Source organism: Gobio gobio (assembly GCF_949357685.1).
Source record: "Gobio gobio genome assembly, chromosome: 15".
Taxonomy (NCBI): domain Eukaryota; kingdom Metazoa; phylum Chordata; class Actinopteri; order Cypriniformes; family Gobionidae; genus Gobio; species Gobio gobio.
The window spans coordinates 24035907-24054701 of NC_137108.1; the positions used below are offsets into that span (position 1 = coordinate 24035907).

The window sequence follows — 18795 nt, forward strand, 5'->3', positions numbered from 1 at the left end:
TTATAATATATTATAACTTGCTATTCCCCATCCTGTTGGGCAACATGTTCATATTCTTGCCGTTGTGTTCTATAAATTAATAAGATATTAATAATTCAATATTAATAATAATTAGTGTTAATAATTACAAATTAATAATACTGGCTTCACCAGTGTATATTTCCATTCTGGTAGGCTAGCCGTTTATAGCAATGCTCCCCTAAATTACAAATTACACGAATATTCATTCAAAAGATACAGCACAACAGGAATGACTTTATGAATGATCCTTTAAAGCACATTTCACTAACAATAGGTTATCAACCTGTCACTCAAGGCATGCGCTGTCACTTTAGGAATTTTACGTAACTTCAGCGTAAATCTCGCTCCATCCGTCACAGCTCAAAGCGCGTGTCTTTACGCAAACCACGTTTGTGAATAGCCGAAGCGTAGCGTGTGGGATGATTCGTGTGGCTGTTTCGCTCATGTTCCAGTGGGCCACACGGGGAAGGTAAATAAAGACAGGACGGTCACCAGCGCAACATTTACCAGTCAGGTTCCGACAACCAGGGGGCCGTTAACCTCAGCCGTTTTTTAGGGCCTGCTTCGAGCTGTCGTGTTTTGTCTTTGTCTAAACTGCATTACTCACGGGATAAAAGGAGAAAGAGAGGGGGAAAGAGGTGACAACATCGCCTGTGCAGGTGAGAGGAGTTTATTTAGCTTGTAAGCTAACTGCCTGCAGCATAGTTGACTTAGTTGACCTGCTAGCTTCATTGTTATCATTCATAACGTTAGCTGTTGCACAAACACGGCTGCGAATAGCTAACCGGTTGTGGTCTTGTACGTTGGGATGTTCAACTGCCATTTACATTTGGAAAAAGCGACACTTGCCCTCAGTAATGTTTCTGTGCTGAAGCCAAACTGAGAGCAGACAAGAGCCAGATCTGAGTTCAGTATTTATGTCATGTAGTTTTCAAAACAATGATCAGATGACCAATTCAACCGGTGGGCACTCTTGTTCTTCTCAATGTTTTTTCATCAGAGGTGTGACATGCACGAGGGAAGCAGGCTGTTTAGGAATCATTTCATAAAGACAGCAAGGTGGACCTAGACTGTTTGTGCACATGCAATCTTGGTTAATTGTTAAAAAGCTCTTTCAGGGACAATGAAATGGGTGTAATCCTTCTAGTCTGGATAAGCTGATGGAACATATGTTTATGTCAGTGGAAAGGTAGCTCAGTCCACAGGGTTTATCTCAAGCCGATGATTCATTGTCTTTCAGGCTCTGTTTTGTTTGTGGCAGGTACAGTGGCGTAGATATTCACTCAGACTTCAGAGAAGCTTTCAGAGAAGAAATGCTTTACAATAATTGTTATAGATTATTATTTGTATAAATAGACTAAGAAATGTATACACATTTTTATTTTTTTTAAAGGCCACGGATATCACTCTCAGGGGCACAATGATCTCAGTAACTAGGATGAGTCCTTTGGGTTACCAGTCTAGAGATTCTCAACCAGGGGCTGCAACCCACTAGAGGGCCTGAGTAAACTTCCAAGGGGGACTCTTTAAAGTGCCCCTATTATGCTATTTTAAAGTTACCTAGTTTTGTTTTGGAGGTCTCCTACAACAGGTTTACATGCATCAAAGGTAAAAAATAAAAACAAATAAAAAAAACTGTTTAATTTTCTCATAATATACATCACCACATATTTCAATGATTCTCAAATGAATCAGCGGATGAATCAGTCTCTCTAAAGCGGGCCTACTCTGCTCTCATTGGTCAGATGGTCCAGTCTGTTGTGATTGGTCTACCATGTACAGCATGGTACAGCTAAACTTCCATTACCATAACTGAACTTCAGCTCCGGAAGCTTGTTATAGCTCAGCGACTGTACACACTGTAAAGACAGTAACGATGCCGTATATTTTACCATATCAAACCGAGTGGAGTCCGAAGACTAAACATTTAAAGAACTTATTCAACCCAAACCTCCATCGCAAGGACGACTTGAGTAGGACGTTTCTCAGTGATGCGCTACTCAGTTTGACGTACATTGAGACAACTGTACTTCCTCTACATCAGCAATAACAAGTACATGTCCATCAAGAAACCGATGTGTATATTTCTAACTTATTGCTGTGCACATGCGGAACTGTATCAATAACAGCGCACATGTTAGCCGAGCACTAACGTGAATGACTGATGTAACATAAATGTTTGTAAAACAAATCTTTCTCCTTCCTTTATCTTTACTCAAAGTAGTAAAAACGACAGACTACCTGCATTAATAGACACCAGTTTTAGGTAATAGTGGCCCACAGCTGCTTAGCAGAACTATTTCAGTAACACAGTAATAACATTATAATAACAAAGTTACTGTGCGTTCACCTCTGTCAACTGTCATTCGGACTGTCACCTGACAACCTGAGTTCCGGTCTGGAGGTATTTAACTCAGTGAAGAAAGTACACGGATACTTTTTGGGGATTTCTAGGTGTTGTATTTCGTGTCATGTTTTTGTTCATCTTGATTTCGATCGGTGCATTCTCCTTAAAAAAAAAAAAGAATGGCAGACGACATTAGAACAACAGCAGGATGGGTAATATCAAAGTCCCTTTAAGACATTAAGTCATTTCACGCGGCGGCCATATTTGAAACGCCTCTCAGGCAGCTATTTCAGTCATGCAAGTGCAGCTCCTATCTCTTTGAATGGGGAAACATCAAATCTCCAAAACTGTTCGCCAAACTTACTATTAAAATTCATATTTGAAATCACCAAAGAAATCTGACAGTAACTGTCTCAGAAATGTTGTTTCTAAACATTCGAATCATGCATTTTTCAGGCTGGAGCAAGCTCATGCGCAGTCCAGTCTCAGAAAACTGACTATGTCTAGGAACCGGAGCTAACAGCAGCTGCAGTGATGCGATGACTTCACCAAACGCTGATTGGCTATTTTCTTTAGAACGCGGGACTTATTCCACCATATTGCACGTTGCACTTTCTCCCATTCATAGTAATACGAGTGCACCGGCTTTATAAAGTCTTTGGTAGGATATGACTTAATTTTCACTTAAGACTTAACTATCCCTTTAAGACTTTTAGTAATTACACAGAGGTAAGATAAAAATAACATTTGTTTAATCCTGGACAGTTTTTATCATGAGTTTTTAAAATCGCTGTAATCAAATATGGCTTAATGATAATTCAATTATGAAATGTTAGTACTAACCGTCTGGTATTTTATTGTGGTTTATCAACAGTCTGGAAACCATTTCATCCCTCACATAATAGTGATGTAATCTAAAATAATAAATGCTATGGATTAATATTTTTAAAAACAAAATTACGGCTAGGGGCCCTTCGAATATTGTTGTGGGCACTGGCAGTGATGGGCCTTGGAGTCAAAAAGGCTGAGAATCACTGATCTCGACCCTAAACCACTTAACTACTGTCAATGTTTTTATAACACTTAATAATGATATTTAATTTACTTGCAGATATCTCAAGGTGTTAGTTTGATCCGGCATCAGTGTGCTGCCATGGCGATGCGGGAGTTAGTGGAGGCGGAATGTGGGGGAGCCAATCCCCTTATGAAACTGACTGGTCACATGACCCAAGAAGGAGGGGCTTGGAGACATCGATCAACACCCACTGTAAGTTACTAAACTTTTTTTTTGCAACCCTTATCAAACACAACTGAACATCTATTCAAGGTCTTCGGGATTACTAGAAAGCTACAGCCAGGTGAGTTTGATGAGGGTTGGAGCTAAACTCTGCAGGAAAGTGGGCCAGAATTGAGAACCTCTGATGTAAATAAATACACTGGTTTACATGGAATTTGTCTCTGCATCATACTGTTTACAATCCTCCCCGATGATGGTGGCTCCGGCTTGAGTCCGATCATCAAACGTTTGGGAATTCAATTTTGTTTTGAATTTAGTTTTTTTACAGGTATGACAACTGCATTTTATAACCAAAACTGACACGTGCAAATTATAGGACTCGCAACCGCATTCTCAGCCACTCTTTGCTGTTTGAATGAAACATTGAAATATTAATGGCTGAAGTTATGGTTATTATTTATTGGTAAGCTAACCAAATGATTTATTGACTGATCAGAAAGTCACTAATAGATTTATGTAAAAATATTATTAGTTAGATAATTAATCTAAAAATGCATTTTTTAAAAAGCATTAGTCGATTTGCAGCGATAAATCGAGTAATTTATATAAATATGCTAATTTAGCTAATTAGATGTAGCCCCGGAAATAATCAAATATAATAATTAACTTAATATCAAAAGCTTCTTTTACTCTTTCTCCCCCATAGATTCCTCCTACTCCTATTGAAATAGCCACGGAAGAAGAGGTATGTATTTTGGTCTTTTAATATTTCAAGGTGTTTTCAATGACCTGATCAGTTTGTGTCAGGTCAAGTAGTCTGTGATCATGTCCCGTGTTCTTACTGTAATGACAACCTGATGTTTTTGAAATCCAGCTGGTCAGTGAGTTTCTACAGGCCCCACAACGGCCTCCTCACAGTTTTGACATGGGTCAGCTGCTGGAGGAAATGCAGCAGATAGATCAACAGAACTACAGACAGGCTCCTCAGAGAGGTAGCGTCCACAAACACACATCCAGACAGATTTCAGCACGTTTCAATGTGCTATAACTATTGGTTTTCATTTCCCAGCTCCTGATGTGGCTGCTCTGGCGCTGTCTGGCGATTGGGCGGCAGAGTTCCTGTCTAGTGCTGACTCCGCCTCTTCTTCTGGACAAGCTGGTCTGGATCCAGCTGATGCGGATTGGACTAGAGAATTCATCAATGAAGTTTCAGGTTAATATAAATATAAATAATATACACACGCGCTCAAACAGTTTTGGCAGTGATATCAATTTTGGGGTTTGCAAAGTTTGCTGCTTCACATGGTTCTATGGTATAAAAAAATATTTCATACGTTTTAAAGGCTTTTATTGCCAAAAGCATTCGACATAACTTCATAACCTCTGCAATTCACTCTGGCATGCTGGATATCAGCATCTGGGCCAAATCCTGACTGATGGCAATCTATTCTTGACTTATTAGTGCTCTTGAGTGAGTGACAATTTGTGGGCTTTTGCTTGTCCACTCACCTTTTGAGGATTGACCACAGGTTCTCTATGGGATTAGTATCTAGGGAGGTCCCTGGCCACGGATCCAAAATTTCAATGTAATGATCTCCAAGCCACTGCATTATCACTCTTACTTTGTGACATGGTGCTCCATCATGCTGGAAAATACATGGATCATCACCAAATTGCTCCTGGATCATTGAGAGAAGTTGCACTTACAGGATGTTTTGATACCATTCTTTAGTCATGGCAGTGTTTTTGGGCATAATTGTGAGAGGGCCCACCACCTTGGATGAAAAGCAGCCCAACACATGGATGGTCTCAGGATGCTTCACTGCTGGCAGGACACAGGACTCATAGTGTTCACCTTTTCTTCTCCAGAAGAAACAATCAAATTTCCAGATGTCCCAAACAGCCGGAAGGGGGCTTCATCAGAGAAAATAACTTTGCACCAGTCTTCTGCTGTCAACTTTGTACTTTTTGCAGAATTTCAGTCTGTCTTTGATGTTTTTCTTGAGGAGAAGTGGCTTCTTTGCTGCCAATTCTGAGCAAGTGCTGCACTGGTGGTGACACGATTCTGTAGCCGCCGACTCAGGAGGAGACGGTTGTGGTGCTTGCTGGACACTCTGAGATTTCCCAAAGCCGCCTTTACTGCAATTGCATCCTTGAAGTTCTTGATGATGTGGTAGATGGATTTTTCAAGTGCTATATTCTTTGCAGCAATTTCCTTGCATGTGAAGCTTTTGATGCAATGCAATGTCTTTCTTTGGAGGTAACCATTTCTAACACAAGAACACAATGATTGAAAGCACTTGAAAGCCTTTTATAGCAATCAGTCTGCACTTATAATCCAGTCAGAATGATAGTGATTTCACCTGACTAGTATTTGTTTATACTTTCCCATGTGTTGTTGTTAATATTATGGCATGTTTCCACCGAGCAGTACAATACAGTACGATTCGGGATGGTAAACCCTGATCCCGCTTGCCACCGCCAAGAGTACCCTTGGCATGGTGTATGCCGGAAAGTACGTCATTCTCGCACAAAGAAGAAAGCGACACAGTAAACAACAATGGAGGACATACAGCAGATCTTGTTCTTGCTTATTGGCATGTGGCTGAAACAAAATGTGTGTTGCAACGGTATTGTTTCAACTGTATATTAAAAAATGCCACCTCTTGTGTTGTCATTCCCCTTGTAGCACATGCAAGTGACGATTCTCTGTCAACCAATCACTGTTCTGCAGTGAGTCTAGATCCACCCTTTAGGTACCGGACTACTGTACTAGATATCCCAACGGAAGGGTCCCAAAAAAGTGGGTACGGTATGATTCGGTATTTTGGTACCATTCACAACTTCTGACTATCGAAATGGAAATAATTGCATACTATACTGTACCGTACCGCTTGCTGGAAACGAGCCATCAGTGAAATTATGTTAGCTGGTCATTTTTTTTGCCAGGGCCAAAAGTGTTTATTTATTTTTTTGTGCCAATGGTGCTTTTTGCAATTAATTAAAATGGATCTCTGCAGAATAATCTAGAAATAATGTGAATCAACACCACAACAACTGATGCAGCAAACTTTGCTAAACACAATTTGTGTTACTGCCAAAACTGTTGGCCATGACTGTATGTATATGGCACATATTTTATCCTTTTTTAATTTAAGATGCTATTAGATGTCTTTAAAATATAATTAAATGTCATTAGATGACAATTGACAATTCTGACAAATCTTCACTCATCTTTGCCCAGCCATCCTTTCATTCTCCAAAGCTTTACTTTTTCTGTAGTCTTTTACTATATCCCTTCCTCCTGTCTCATAGACCCCGGCCGCTGGGCAGAGGAGTACCTGGAGCAATCAGAGGAGAAGTTATGGCTTGGAGATTTGGGAGAAAGAGAACGGGACAAAGAATGGTATTTAAAATAAAAAAATAAAAATTATATTTAGTTTCTTAGAAGGAATAATATACGACACTTGACATAAGAATACTATACACCAGCGTTCAGAAGTTTGAGGTCGGCAAGTTTTTTTATGTGTTCAAGACTCATCAAGGCTGCATTTATTTGATCACAAATGCAGTAAAACCATAATATTGTGAAATATTATTACAATTAAAAATAACTGTGTTCTATTTTAATATTTTTTCAAATGTAATTTATTCCTGTGATGCCAAAGCTGAATTTTCAGCATCATTACTCGACTGGACTCGACTTCAGTGTCACATGATCCTTCAGAAATCATTCTAATATGCTGATTTGGTGAAACATCAATTTCGTAAACAGTTGAGTGCTGCGCAATATTTTTGTGCAAACTTATTAAATTTTTTAGTATTCTTTGATGAATGGAAATTTTGAAATATCTTTTGTAATGTTATAAAAGTTTTTTACTTTCACTTTTCATCAACTTAAAGGTGCAGTGTGTAACATTTGTGAGGATCTATTGACAGAAATGCAAAATAATATACATAACTATGTTTTCAGTGGTGTATAAAAACCTTAAATAATGAACCATTATGTTTTTATTACCTTAGAATGAGCCATTTCTATCTACATACACCGCACGTCCTCTTACAGTGAAGTCACCATTTTGCGCCACCATTTTTCTACAGTAGCCCTAAATGGACAAACTTCTCTACGGAGCGCTAGCTACTCTCTGCTGTCTCAGATGACATCTTTGTCCTGTGTCGGCCACTGTAGCATCTCTATGTGCTTCGAAAGGGAGGGGTGTGGGGAGGGCGGTTGCAATTCACAACTTCACCACTAGATGCCGCTAAAATGTACACAGTGCACCTTTAATGCATTCTTGCCGAATAAAAAAAATCATACTCAAACTTTTGAATGGTAGTGTAAATAGATTATACTAAGGTTAGATCAAGAGTGATATATGTTTACTGTGTCCTGATCCTATCCTTACTTTAATGTATTTTTTATCCTATCAGGACACAAGAATACCAGTCAGGTGAAGAACTACGTCAAACAGCGAATGAGCTCCTTGCCAAAGTGGATGACCCTAAACTACAGAACACAGAGGTGAGAGAAAAAGAAGGGTCTCCCTGCTGTGGTCTGTGTTGTTTAAGTGTTCTTTGAGCTGTAACTGAAACACTTTAGTCAAAGTCACCACATGCATTGATATATTAAACTAGCATGTACATATTGCACCTAAAACACAAATTGTAAACTGATAGCTCCGCTTCTAAATTAATATTCCATTTTATGAATAGTCTTCTGTATTTTGTGCCAAGTTGCTATGTTGCTCGATAACCACAAACTGCCTATGGTTCAGTTAATAAGCTGTAGCTATTTGATAGCTATTAATAAATACATTTTACAATATGTAAGTTTTTTTTTTTGGCAATCCACCTTGGTAAAATCACTTTAAAGCTTGGCCTCTCATGACATATTGCTGTATTAAATGCAGCGTAATAATCATAGGTTTATGAAAAATGTTTTTTTTGCTAGAAATTTGACTAAAGTGTATCTATTTCAGAATAAATTTGCTCTGCTTTCACAAATGCCACATCACAGAAATGATCCGTCACAACGTATCTCTTAAGTTCAGCTAAAACAGTGTTAATGTTGTCTCAAGGGCTCGTTTTACATCCCAGCTTGCACTTCTGGGTTATATTTAAAAGGTTAAGTAATACATGATCGAGGATTTACCACAGGTTCGCCATGCATGGGATCAAGATTATTATTGTTTAGGTTCATTCAGTGATGTGACATCATTCACATTTTCATGGGCATTTCTTCACTTACTAATTCTTCTCTTTTTTTCATTTAACTCTGCTCTTGCTTTGACATATAATTTGACAAATGTTATGCCTTTGACCGTTACTCCTTCCTCCTTGTGGTTTACTTGTGTCTGACCATAACTGTCAAGAAGAAACCACTGATGGACTTGTGTGTGTGTGTGTGTGTGTGTGTGTGTTCAATGCATCCCCAATGTGTTTCCTTTTAGCAGTAGATGTGTAATAGCTGTTGTTGTTGTTGTTGTTATTGTGTAGTTCCTGCGGTTCATTAGGCAGATTGGCGAGGGCAGTGTGACTGTGGAGGACAGAGCAGGAAAAGAGCACACTGATAAAGCACAGGCCAAGGAGGCACAGCACTGGGCCTCAAGCCTCAACCAGGTATGAGCCCTTCCCAGTACCTCGGACAGAGGAAACACTGTGAAGGGTGACACTGCAGCCCTTTGGCAGCCATCTTGGCTCTTCTCAAGCTGTAACTACATAGCATACTGTAAATCCTTGCCAATTTGCATCGCTGGGATTTAAATAACCCATGGGAAATACAGTTTTGAATAGTTTAATTTGTTTTAGAGACTGGATTCTGTACACACAGTGGAGTCTAAGACCACATTTTAAATTTGGTATTCATGTATATAAAATATACACTACCATTCAAACGTTTTTTATTTTATTTAAGAATTTAATAGTTTTATTCAGCGATGATGCATTAGATTTATCAAAAGTGACCGTAAAAGACAAAATAAGTGTTGTCAAAGCTTATAAGACTTCTTTCAAAAACATTAAAAAAATCTTACTGACCCCAAACTGTATTTTCACTAGTGGTCTCAGATGTTTGGACCCCACTGTAGATCAAGCCAAGTCCACGTTTTAAAGGGAAAAAAAATCACAATTGTCCAGGACAAGGTCTACAAAGGACTAGGTCTTGGAAACTGGCCCCTGTTTCTAAAAAAGATCTTGGTGTTATCCCATGATTCAAATGAGCAATAGTTTAGTTGTGATATTTCCTTCTTCCTTTTGTCATGGATGATCATCATGACATATTAATCCCTACATTTTAACATTTTATCCTCCATTCATACCTAAATGTCCCCGCTATCCTTAACAATCCCACACCAAACACACACTATCCATAAATACCCCTACCTGTACCCTCTGTCCCAAACTGGCTGCCCAGTTCCTTGAATCAGGGGAAGAGACTGTGCAAGTGGAAACTCGAGAGGGCAAAGAGAGGAATGACAAAGTTAAAGCTAAACAGGCAGAGCAATGGGCTTCTATCGCCAGGCAGGTAGGACCCTGATCACCTGGCAACAGTGATGCAGTAGTCCTGAAATCAGTTTTGTCTGTGTTTTTAGGCTTGTCATGCTTGTTATGTTAACTAGCCCCTGCTGACCTGCTGCCTAAAGAGAGCAGACTGTTGCTTTAATGTAATAGTGCTTTTAACATACTTATCGCTGCAAGACACCAGACCTGTACAGCTAATACCCAGCTCACACTGCTTTTCATTGTTGCCCAGCTACTGAAACCACTTTGACTTCCTGAAATAGTGATACTGGTACACTGAGCATTGCTTGCTATTTTTAATATAGAGAGGAAAGGAAAGATGGATGAATGAGGGTGAGACTTTTTTTCTTCCTCTGTCGTTCTCTCAAGCCCTCTTTCTTTTTCCATTACATCCTTTCTTTATTCCCCCACTCTCATTCATCACAGTATGTTGTCTTTTTTTTCCCTTCAGCTGAGTATTGTTTAAGCATTTGCAAGCTCCGTGATGTGATTATGGGGCTGTTAACAGCCTGGCATGTCGCTGTGCTCGGTAGGTTTCGGCAGAATCGGCAGAATCTTGGGTAGATGAATTTGCGGCTTATGGGCCAGACTTCCAGCAGGCCAAAGCAGCGGTGGAGGTGAGCCAGGCTTCACACTTGCACACATACATGTATACATGAACTTGAGTGTGATAATCTTGCATTCATTGGTGCTTGTGTTTTGTTGTGTGTATTTGTGAGTTCAGAGTGATGTTGATTTCTGGGAGAAACTCCAGCAGGAGTGGGAGGAAATGGCGAAGAGGGATGCTGAAGCTCACCCTTGGCTCTCAGACTTCGACCAGATGCTCAGCAGCTCTTACGACAAGGTATCTGGATAGTGTACACCGGTGCCCATTTACAGCATGGATACTTCCACCTAACTGAAACTTTGAGCCCTTTCCTTTGAGTTAGTTCCTGTCTATGATTCTGCTTTGGTTTCACATGGAAATATGTTCATTTGCGGAGCAAAAATAGACAAAATAACTGGCAATATGGTGTCTAAAATTCAAGTTACTGAAAGGAACACGCCACTATTTTTGAAAATAGGCTCATTTTCCAACTCCCCCAGATTAAACAGTTGAATGTTACCGTTTTCGAATCCATTCAGCCGATCTCCGGGTCTGGCGGTAGCACTTTTAGCATAGCTTAGCATAGATCATTGAATCTGATTAGACCGTTTGCATCTCGCTCAAAAAATGACCAAAGAGTTTCGATATTTTTCCTATAAAACTTGACCCTTCTGTAGTTACATCGTGCACTAAGACCGATAGAAAATTAAAAGTTGCGATTTTCTAGGCCGATATGGCTAGGAACTATTCTCTCATTCCTATGTAATAATCAAGGAACTTTGCTGCCGTGAGTGCAGCAGGCGCAATGATATTACGCAGCGCCTAAAAATAGGCTAACTTCCGTCAACATAACCAACGTGACAACCTGCTTGCACAAGGAGCGTGCTGGGGACTATTTTCAGGCGCTGTGTAATATCATTGCGCCTGCTGCAACCATGGTACGGCAGCAAAGTTCTTTTGAAACTTTTCATTTTCTGTCGGTACACGATGTTGGTCTACAGAAGAGTCAAGTTTTAAATAGGAAAAAAACTTTAATTTTGTTATTGAGAGGAAAGCATGCAGCACATATTTATCAAAATGTCGCTCTCAGCAGAGTGGGCGGCGTCGGATGTTCGCTAACAGTATATCACTGCTCACATATTTTGAACTTTGTTTTACCCCTAAACGAAAAAGAATATGTGAGTATATCAGGGTCTTTACTTGTGGCCAAATCTCAGTTGTTCTGATATTCAGAAGGACAGCATCCTAAATGTTGCATTCTACATTCATTTTTTTCAGTTTTCATCACATTTTTCACAGTTAAAATTTTCAATTGACAATTTTATTTTATTTTAGTAGAATTTTTCATTTGTTCAACTTACAAATACACTACTGTTTAAAAGTTTGGGTCTGTTAAGAGTTTTTAATGTTTTCGAAACATTTGAAACACCTGTGTCTGTTAAACCTTTGACCAGTACGATCACAGCGGAAAAGCTCTAATCAAGTACGATCTGTCGCTGACCTAGAAAGAGCAGTTGTCATGTATAGATATGAAACGGCTTTTCAAACACACTGTATCATTATTTCTGTCTTACAATAATTCACATTATCACAGAAGTACTGGGGTAGAAGTTTATAGTTCGGATATAAACACTGATGTCTACAGTAGAGTAAATCACCTTTTGAAAGTAACTTGATGCTTCAAATAAAGATTGTATCAATTACATCTTTAGACCAGCAGGTGGCGACAAGTGTCTTAAATGTATCTGTCATTGAATCATTCATTCAAAACGATAAAAAAATAATTTAATTCAGTGCCATTAACAGAGTGTCTATTTACACTAAGTGCAAACAGCGTGCCATGTTGGCAAGTGCTATTCGCATTAGCTCCACCTAACAATGCCTGTTTGGGAAAAACAAGATTAAAAGATGTTTTCAGTGGTGTAGTCAGTCAAGCATAAGGCTTAAAGATCTAAGTTTTGACGCGATCGACCCGGGTTCGAATCCGCCTTTTGCCGAGCTCGCTCTTCTCTCTTTTCCTATCACATATCAAATCGGAAAGGCATTTACTTTCAATGATAAAAAAAAAATGTAAATAAATAAATTGGAAATAAAATGCCTAACAAAATGTTTATTAATAATAATAAAATCATTTATTGGGTAGGGTTAGGGGTAGGTGTAGGGAGGGCTTTTATTGTCCCTTTAAGGTGGCATTAATTTCATAATTTAAATAAATATAATAATTTACTCTGTTATTATTGCATCATGTTAATGTATAACAATACTGAGGTGCACATAGTATGTATCTGTCAAAATAAAGTATAAATAGCCTCTAATTATTATTTAAACATATTGCAAAGAACTACTTTTACAGGGTGTAAATATATCACAATTTTCACTTAGTAAATAGCATCTATCACTATTTGCACTTAGTGTAAATAGCAATTATCGCTAAGAAAATGTTATTTTCACTCAGTGTAAATAGAATCCAGTTGCTATTTACACTTGGTGTAAATAGTATCTATCACTTAGTGCAAATAGCCGCTGCCTTTAATAATTTTTTTTAATAGACTGATTTGTTTCTGAGTTGTTTCTATTCAGAATCGTGATTTATCCTTAATTGCGCAGCTCTATTTTTAATAAATTTATTTTAATTTGCCATTACTCCAGTCTTCAGTGTGATCCTTCAGGGAAAAAAAATTCACATTCAATTTTAATTATTGTTAATGTTATTATTAACATTATAAATACCTTGTGATCAGTTTACTATACTCTTGCCAAATAATAGTATGAATTTCCTTCTTTTTTTTTTTAAATCTTACTGACCCCAAACTTATAGTGTGATATAGGCATCCAAAACTTTTCTCTCATTTCCCCCATCAAACTTAGTGTAAATATGCCGTTACTCTTCTCCTAGGGATATCAATTTGAAGAAGACAACCCCTACCTGTCCCACGATGATCCGTTTGCTGAGGGCGTGAAGAGGATGGAGGCGGGGGACATTCCTGGAGCCGTACGTCTCTTTGAGAGCGCGGTTCAGAAAGAGCCAGACAACCAGCTGGTCAGAGCCTCATACATATAAACCCGACATTCAAAAACCAATTATACATTTTGTCTCAAGGGACTCTAACTCTGTTCTGCTGTCTTGTTTGTCTTTGTGAAACGCTGACTGTGTGTGACCGATACTGCAGGCTTGGCAATATCTGGGCACCTGCCAGGCAGAGAATGAACAAGAGTTTGCTGCTATCAGCGCCCTCCGCAGGTGAGAAGTGTAACTTAAGTCTTACTGTGCACATCGATTAAATTCTCCTGACTATGACAAACATGATTTATTAAAATACTCTTCTTGCCTTTTTAAATTCACGTCTCAATTGTTGTTTTCAGATGTATTGAGCTGAAAAAGGACAATCTGACAGCTCTCATGGCTCTAGCTGTGAGCTTCACCAATGAGTCACTGCACAGACAGGCCTGCGAGACGCTCCGTGATTGGTTGAGGCACAACTCTAAATACAGGCATATACTGGAGCAGCATGAACGAGAGAAGGAGAGGGAGGGCGTGAGAGAGAGGGAGAAAGAGAGGGAGCGATTTGGATCTCTTATGCCAGAGTAAGAGGATTCTTGAATGCAGTAAAAAGAAATATTCTAGGTTTAAGGTCTGAAAAACTGATCCTGCTTATTTCCTTTGCAAGCTATAAAAGGCTGTGTTCTGTGTTAATCCGCTGCAATGAACAACGCTCGATTTGGTTGACTGTACATCATACTGAAATCTCACTGACTGAAGGATCGCTCCTCATGTTCATTACCGTTCAAACGTTTTCTTAAAGGGTACATAACACACACAGTTTCTGCCAATCTCATGTTAATCCTGAGTACCTATAGAGTAGTACTGCATTCTTCATATCTCCGAAGAGTCTTTAGTTTTATCATATTTATAAAAGACAGATACGCTGTACTGATTCTTTCCGAAAACAGCCGAGCTTGTGGAAGCGCGCAGTGGGCGGAGCTAAAGAGTCATGTGCACACACACACACACACACACACACACACACACACACAATACATCATGGCATTATCCCTGGATCACTTTCGATTCACAATACATTTGTGTTGTTTACATTATATGCACTTTTATTGGGTTATTGCCAATAAAACAGACATTTGATGCAGTTTCACACTTGCAGAACTCTGTTGCTGCTCCGGAAAAACAAACTGCATCCACTGTTTCCTTAGCGCTGGGTTATTTGGGAAGCTGAACGAGGTTATCTTTCCCTCTAAACCAAAAACACACTTCTTTAGTGACATTGCTGATTTTGTGGTCTAAAAACAAAATGACAGCACTGCCAACGGCTTCCATAACCCGGACTTGTTGATGGGTGCGCTCTTGTTCTCTCTCTGGTTGATGTGTACATGCGCTCATCCGGGAGAAGTGCACATACAAGGAATTCTGCCCTTTATGAGCCATAAAGGGCCATATTCTAATTTTTTTTAATTAAAGTTTGCGTGTATTTGGACACATTAGAATAATTTTACCACAAATAGGCCACACATTATGTGTCAAACTAACTTTTACTGGACACCGACTTTTTTTAAATCGTATTCATGATTGTACAACACTGTGGATTGATCAGATGGTGAAGCAGCCTGTTTTTAGTGCCTGTCTACACCGGCATGAGATGCATAAGTCACTGGGCAGGGCATTGTAACCAAGCAACAGATTTACATTTGTCACAAATCATAAGCGAGCAGTGCTCTAAAAATACATCTAACACAAACACAGGTGTGGAGCTCCATCTGCATCAGCATTGTGGGTAGCTGAATATACTTCTAATCAGTTGACAGTGCAGATATTAAAATATTTTTTGTATGACTCAGGAATGATTATGCACTTTTTTTTTTTCAAAAAGTAAAATGTACTCACCATTTCGTTCTATACCTGCATCTTCTGTGGAGGTTTTCTTCCACCAGATTATTCTGGCCTAATGAAAGTGAATTAGCATTGGGTTTCTTAAGATCCAGAATGACAAAAAGCACCATGAATGTGTGATCAAAATTGATTATTCCAAGTCTTTTGAAGCCATACAATAGTTTTTAGGTCATGTGGGCGAGTAAATAACGAGAGTATTTTTTTGGGGTGGACTATCCCTTTAAGTTGCAGGTTAATCTAGTTCTTTGCCTCTTTTTTTCTTCCTCTTAGGGCACTGTTTAGTGAAGTGCAGACGTTGTTTTTGAATGCAGCAGGCGCTGACCCCACACAGGTTGACCCTGAGTTGCAGTGTGGTCTGGGAGTTCTTTTCAACCTGAGTGGAGAGTATGACAAAGCTGTGGACTGCTTCACTGCCGCCCTGTCTGTGACGCCACAGGTTGGTTCATTTGCACTTAAGGCAGTGACACACCAAGGATGATAACTATAATGATAACTGTAACTATAATATTTTATTAATCTAATTCTATGATTAGATAGAATTACAATCCCCCCCATATTTGATATTGTTGATGCTGCTTTGCTGTACTCCATTACACACAACTCTGTTTGTTGCTAGGATGACAAATGTTACATTTTTAGGCCGGTCTGCCTCAGTGTTCTAACAGCACTCGTCATTGTCAGAATGAGTGAGATGGCCAATCAAATCTAAGAAGGCAGGGCTTACTGTTAGTGCGAATTCCAACGCAACATTTTAGTTACAGCAGTGAAAGAGTATGTCGTAAGATATAAGTAGCTAAACATTTAATATTTGACAACTGTTGACTCTTATGATAAAAACATTCAGCGACCGCGAGTAATATCCAGTGATGCAAATCACTTGGCATTTTTTATGAAATTTCACCATTTTGAATTGAAAATATGACATTTATGTAAATCTTAACTGAATTTGACGTGATAAGAAACGGTTTGCATTTTAACATATTAGGCTGACAAAAATAAGAGTAAATGTGTGCATATTTTTTTTTAAATGATCTTTTTACTCCATAACTTCAATAGAACTGAAACTTTTACCATTCTTATTTATTTTTCTTTATTTCCTTAAATCCCTTTTAATCCTTTAATACTTTAATTCCTTTAAATAAACCAAGACCATCACCCCCCCCCCCCCCCCCCTCTCCCCTCCCCACCCCACACACACATAAACAAATAAAAACGCTGGTCCTCCCCCAATGTCTAAGACATGGTTACGGCCTTGATTGGAATCACTTTCAGAACAATTATTTTCCAGCTGATAAACGATAAAAACAGCCAATCAGAATCCACCCATCTTTTAAAGAGCTTGAGTGTTTAATGGCAAGATGAAATGGAAGTTGCAAACATCTTTTCTTCCCCATTGTGACGTATATATCTAAGTGAAACAACTGTTCAGACAAGAAAACAATGTAGAATGGGACTTGATTTTGTTGATGGGGAATTAATTGGATTGTTGGATGGTTGTGGTTTGCTATTGCTGTGATCTCATGTGAGTGACAGGCTGTCCCGTCCTCACGCCAGTAAACACGTCATCAGAGAAGAGAAGCAATATTCTTTAAAAATTCCATTTAGATTTCATGGTGACTTTAAAGCAGTAAGCCACAAAACTGCAGCATGGGCTTATAACGTGGCGCTAATATAGTTTATCATTATAGTTAACTTTATAGTTATTGTTGTTGTTGGTGTGAACATGCCTTTACACTTAACACCGGATTCTGCACATTGTGACATATTCTATACATTTATACACACCGTTCATCAGTATTTTAGTTCACATTCTTCCTTCTTTCAACTCTATGTGAAGGATTATCTATTGTGGAACAAGCTGGGAGCAACTCTTGCGAATGGTAATCGCTCAGAGGAAGCGGTCGCTGCTTACAGACGCGCACTGGAGTTACAGCCTGGATTTGTACGCAGCCGATACAACCTGGGCATCAGCTGTGTCAACCTGGGTGCACACAGGTTAGTAAAAGGCTTCATCGGGGGGAAATAAGCAAACAAGAAGCTAAAAGACCACATTAAATGCCATTTCTCATTTTTTCATCAGGGAGGCAGTAGAGCACTTCCTAGAGGCCCTTTCTCTGCAGCGACAGGCCGCGGGGGATGGAGAGGGAGGTGCGGGTCGAGGGCCAGGTTCAGCAGCGACTGTGATGTCCGATAACATCTGGTCCACCTTACGCATGGCATTGAGCATGATGGGAGAAAGCTCACTTTACTCAGCCGCCGACCGGCGAGATCTGGACACGTTGCTGGTATACTTCTCCCAGAGAGAAGGAGAGACGGAATGAAGGATGCAGGAGTTAAAGGAGCGCAGGAAGATAGAATGTGAGTGTGGAGAAGCCTGTTGTGGAGAGAAGACAGCAAGACTGGAGGTGTACATTTCAACAAAGGGGCATGACGTTTAGAGGTGCTACGATGTGAGGAGAATAAAGAGTGTGAAACACCCATTTAGCTCCAGCACGGCATTAATGGACAGATGGACGCCTGAGAAAAAGAGACATGTTGAAAAGCCCATGGCACAGTTTAAAAACACAACAGTATTGCTATGGTTTTTGTCACACGTTTATGCTTACAGAGAATCTGTTGTAATTTTTTAATAATCTTGAAGATTACTGTTCTTTCTATGGTCCAAATGACTAATATTTCTCATATGGGGAAAATAATGTCCCTGCACTGTGAGCTCAAAAGTACTTGCCTCTGTTTGACAGAGAAGAGGGATGTGGAGATATTATTGTGTTGGACGTCACTACGGCTCCTGTACAAAGTAACAGTGATTTGCAAGCCTTGAGGTTATACTGGCAACTTAATTCGTAAGCGAGGGATGGGTTGTGAGACTGAAAGAAGTCTGTAAGGATATTTGCTCTTGCTGTAAAATGATTTGCTTAATTGTAAATTCTACTTGCCATATTGTGTATTGTACCATAATAATGTTTTGCATATAGCCAATTCAAATTGCTATTACTTCAAGCAATAAAGCTTTGACAAAAATGCTTAGTAACTTGAGGAAAAATAAAATAGATATTTCCAAGCAAAGTCAATTATATAATTTTCTTTGACATTGTATTCAGAGTTTGCTATTAGCAATAATCAAAATAGAAAAACTAAAACATACTTTTTAAAATATTGATTCAATTCACTAACATATTGTT

At 39.1% G+C, this 18795-nt stretch overlaps 1 protein-coding gene across 6 annotated transcripts; it reads left to right on the top strand.

Moving 5' to 3' along the window:
• The first annotated feature begins 392 nt into the window (after positions 1 to 392).
• Positions 393 to 18735, top strand: pex5 (peroxisomal biogenesis factor 5). 6 transcript variants are annotated; one of them, XM_079837339.1, is made up of 17 exons: positions 393 to 680; positions 3480 to 3635; positions 4312 to 4350; positions 4480 to 4597; positions 4675 to 4818; positions 6921 to 7011; positions 8037 to 8127; positions 9102 to 9224; positions 10018 to 10128; positions 10658 to 10741; positions 10849 to 10968; positions 13607 to 13750; positions 13881 to 13951; positions 14074 to 14295; positions 15884 to 16049; positions 17451 to 17608; positions 17694 to 18735. In XM_079837339.1, the coding sequence occupies exons 2-17, from the start codon at positions 3522 to 3524 to the stop codon at positions 17932 to 17934; spliced, it is 2037 nt and encodes a 678-aa protein (XP_079693465.1). In that variant the 5' UTR covers positions 393 to 680; positions 3480 to 3521; the 3' UTR covers positions 17935 to 18735. The 6 variants fall into 6 exon arrangements, with proteins under 6 accessions (XP_079693465.1, XP_079693467.1, XP_079693469.1 ...); XM_079837340.1 differs by having other exon boundaries at positions 399 to 490; XM_079837341.1 differs by lacking the exon at positions 10018 to 10128.
• Positions 18736 to 18795: the final 60 nt, after the last annotated feature.

What these genes read in the sequence shown, in the direction of transcription:
- pex5 (XM_079837339.1), top strand. Translation starts at nt 3,522, where the DNA reads ATGGCGATGCGGGAGTTAGTGGAGGCGGAATGTGGGGGAGCCAATCCC. An exon ending in AAGAGCCAGACAACCAGCTG is followed by an intron (nt 13,751 to 13,880) that starts GTCAGAGCCTCA and finishes CCGATACTGCAG; the next exon opens with GCTTGGCAATATCTGGGCAC. An exon ending in GTCAACCTGGGTGCACACAG is followed by an intron (nt 17,609 to 17,693) that starts GTTAGTAAAAGG and finishes TTTTTTCATCAG; the next exon opens with GGAGGCAGTAGAGCACTTCC.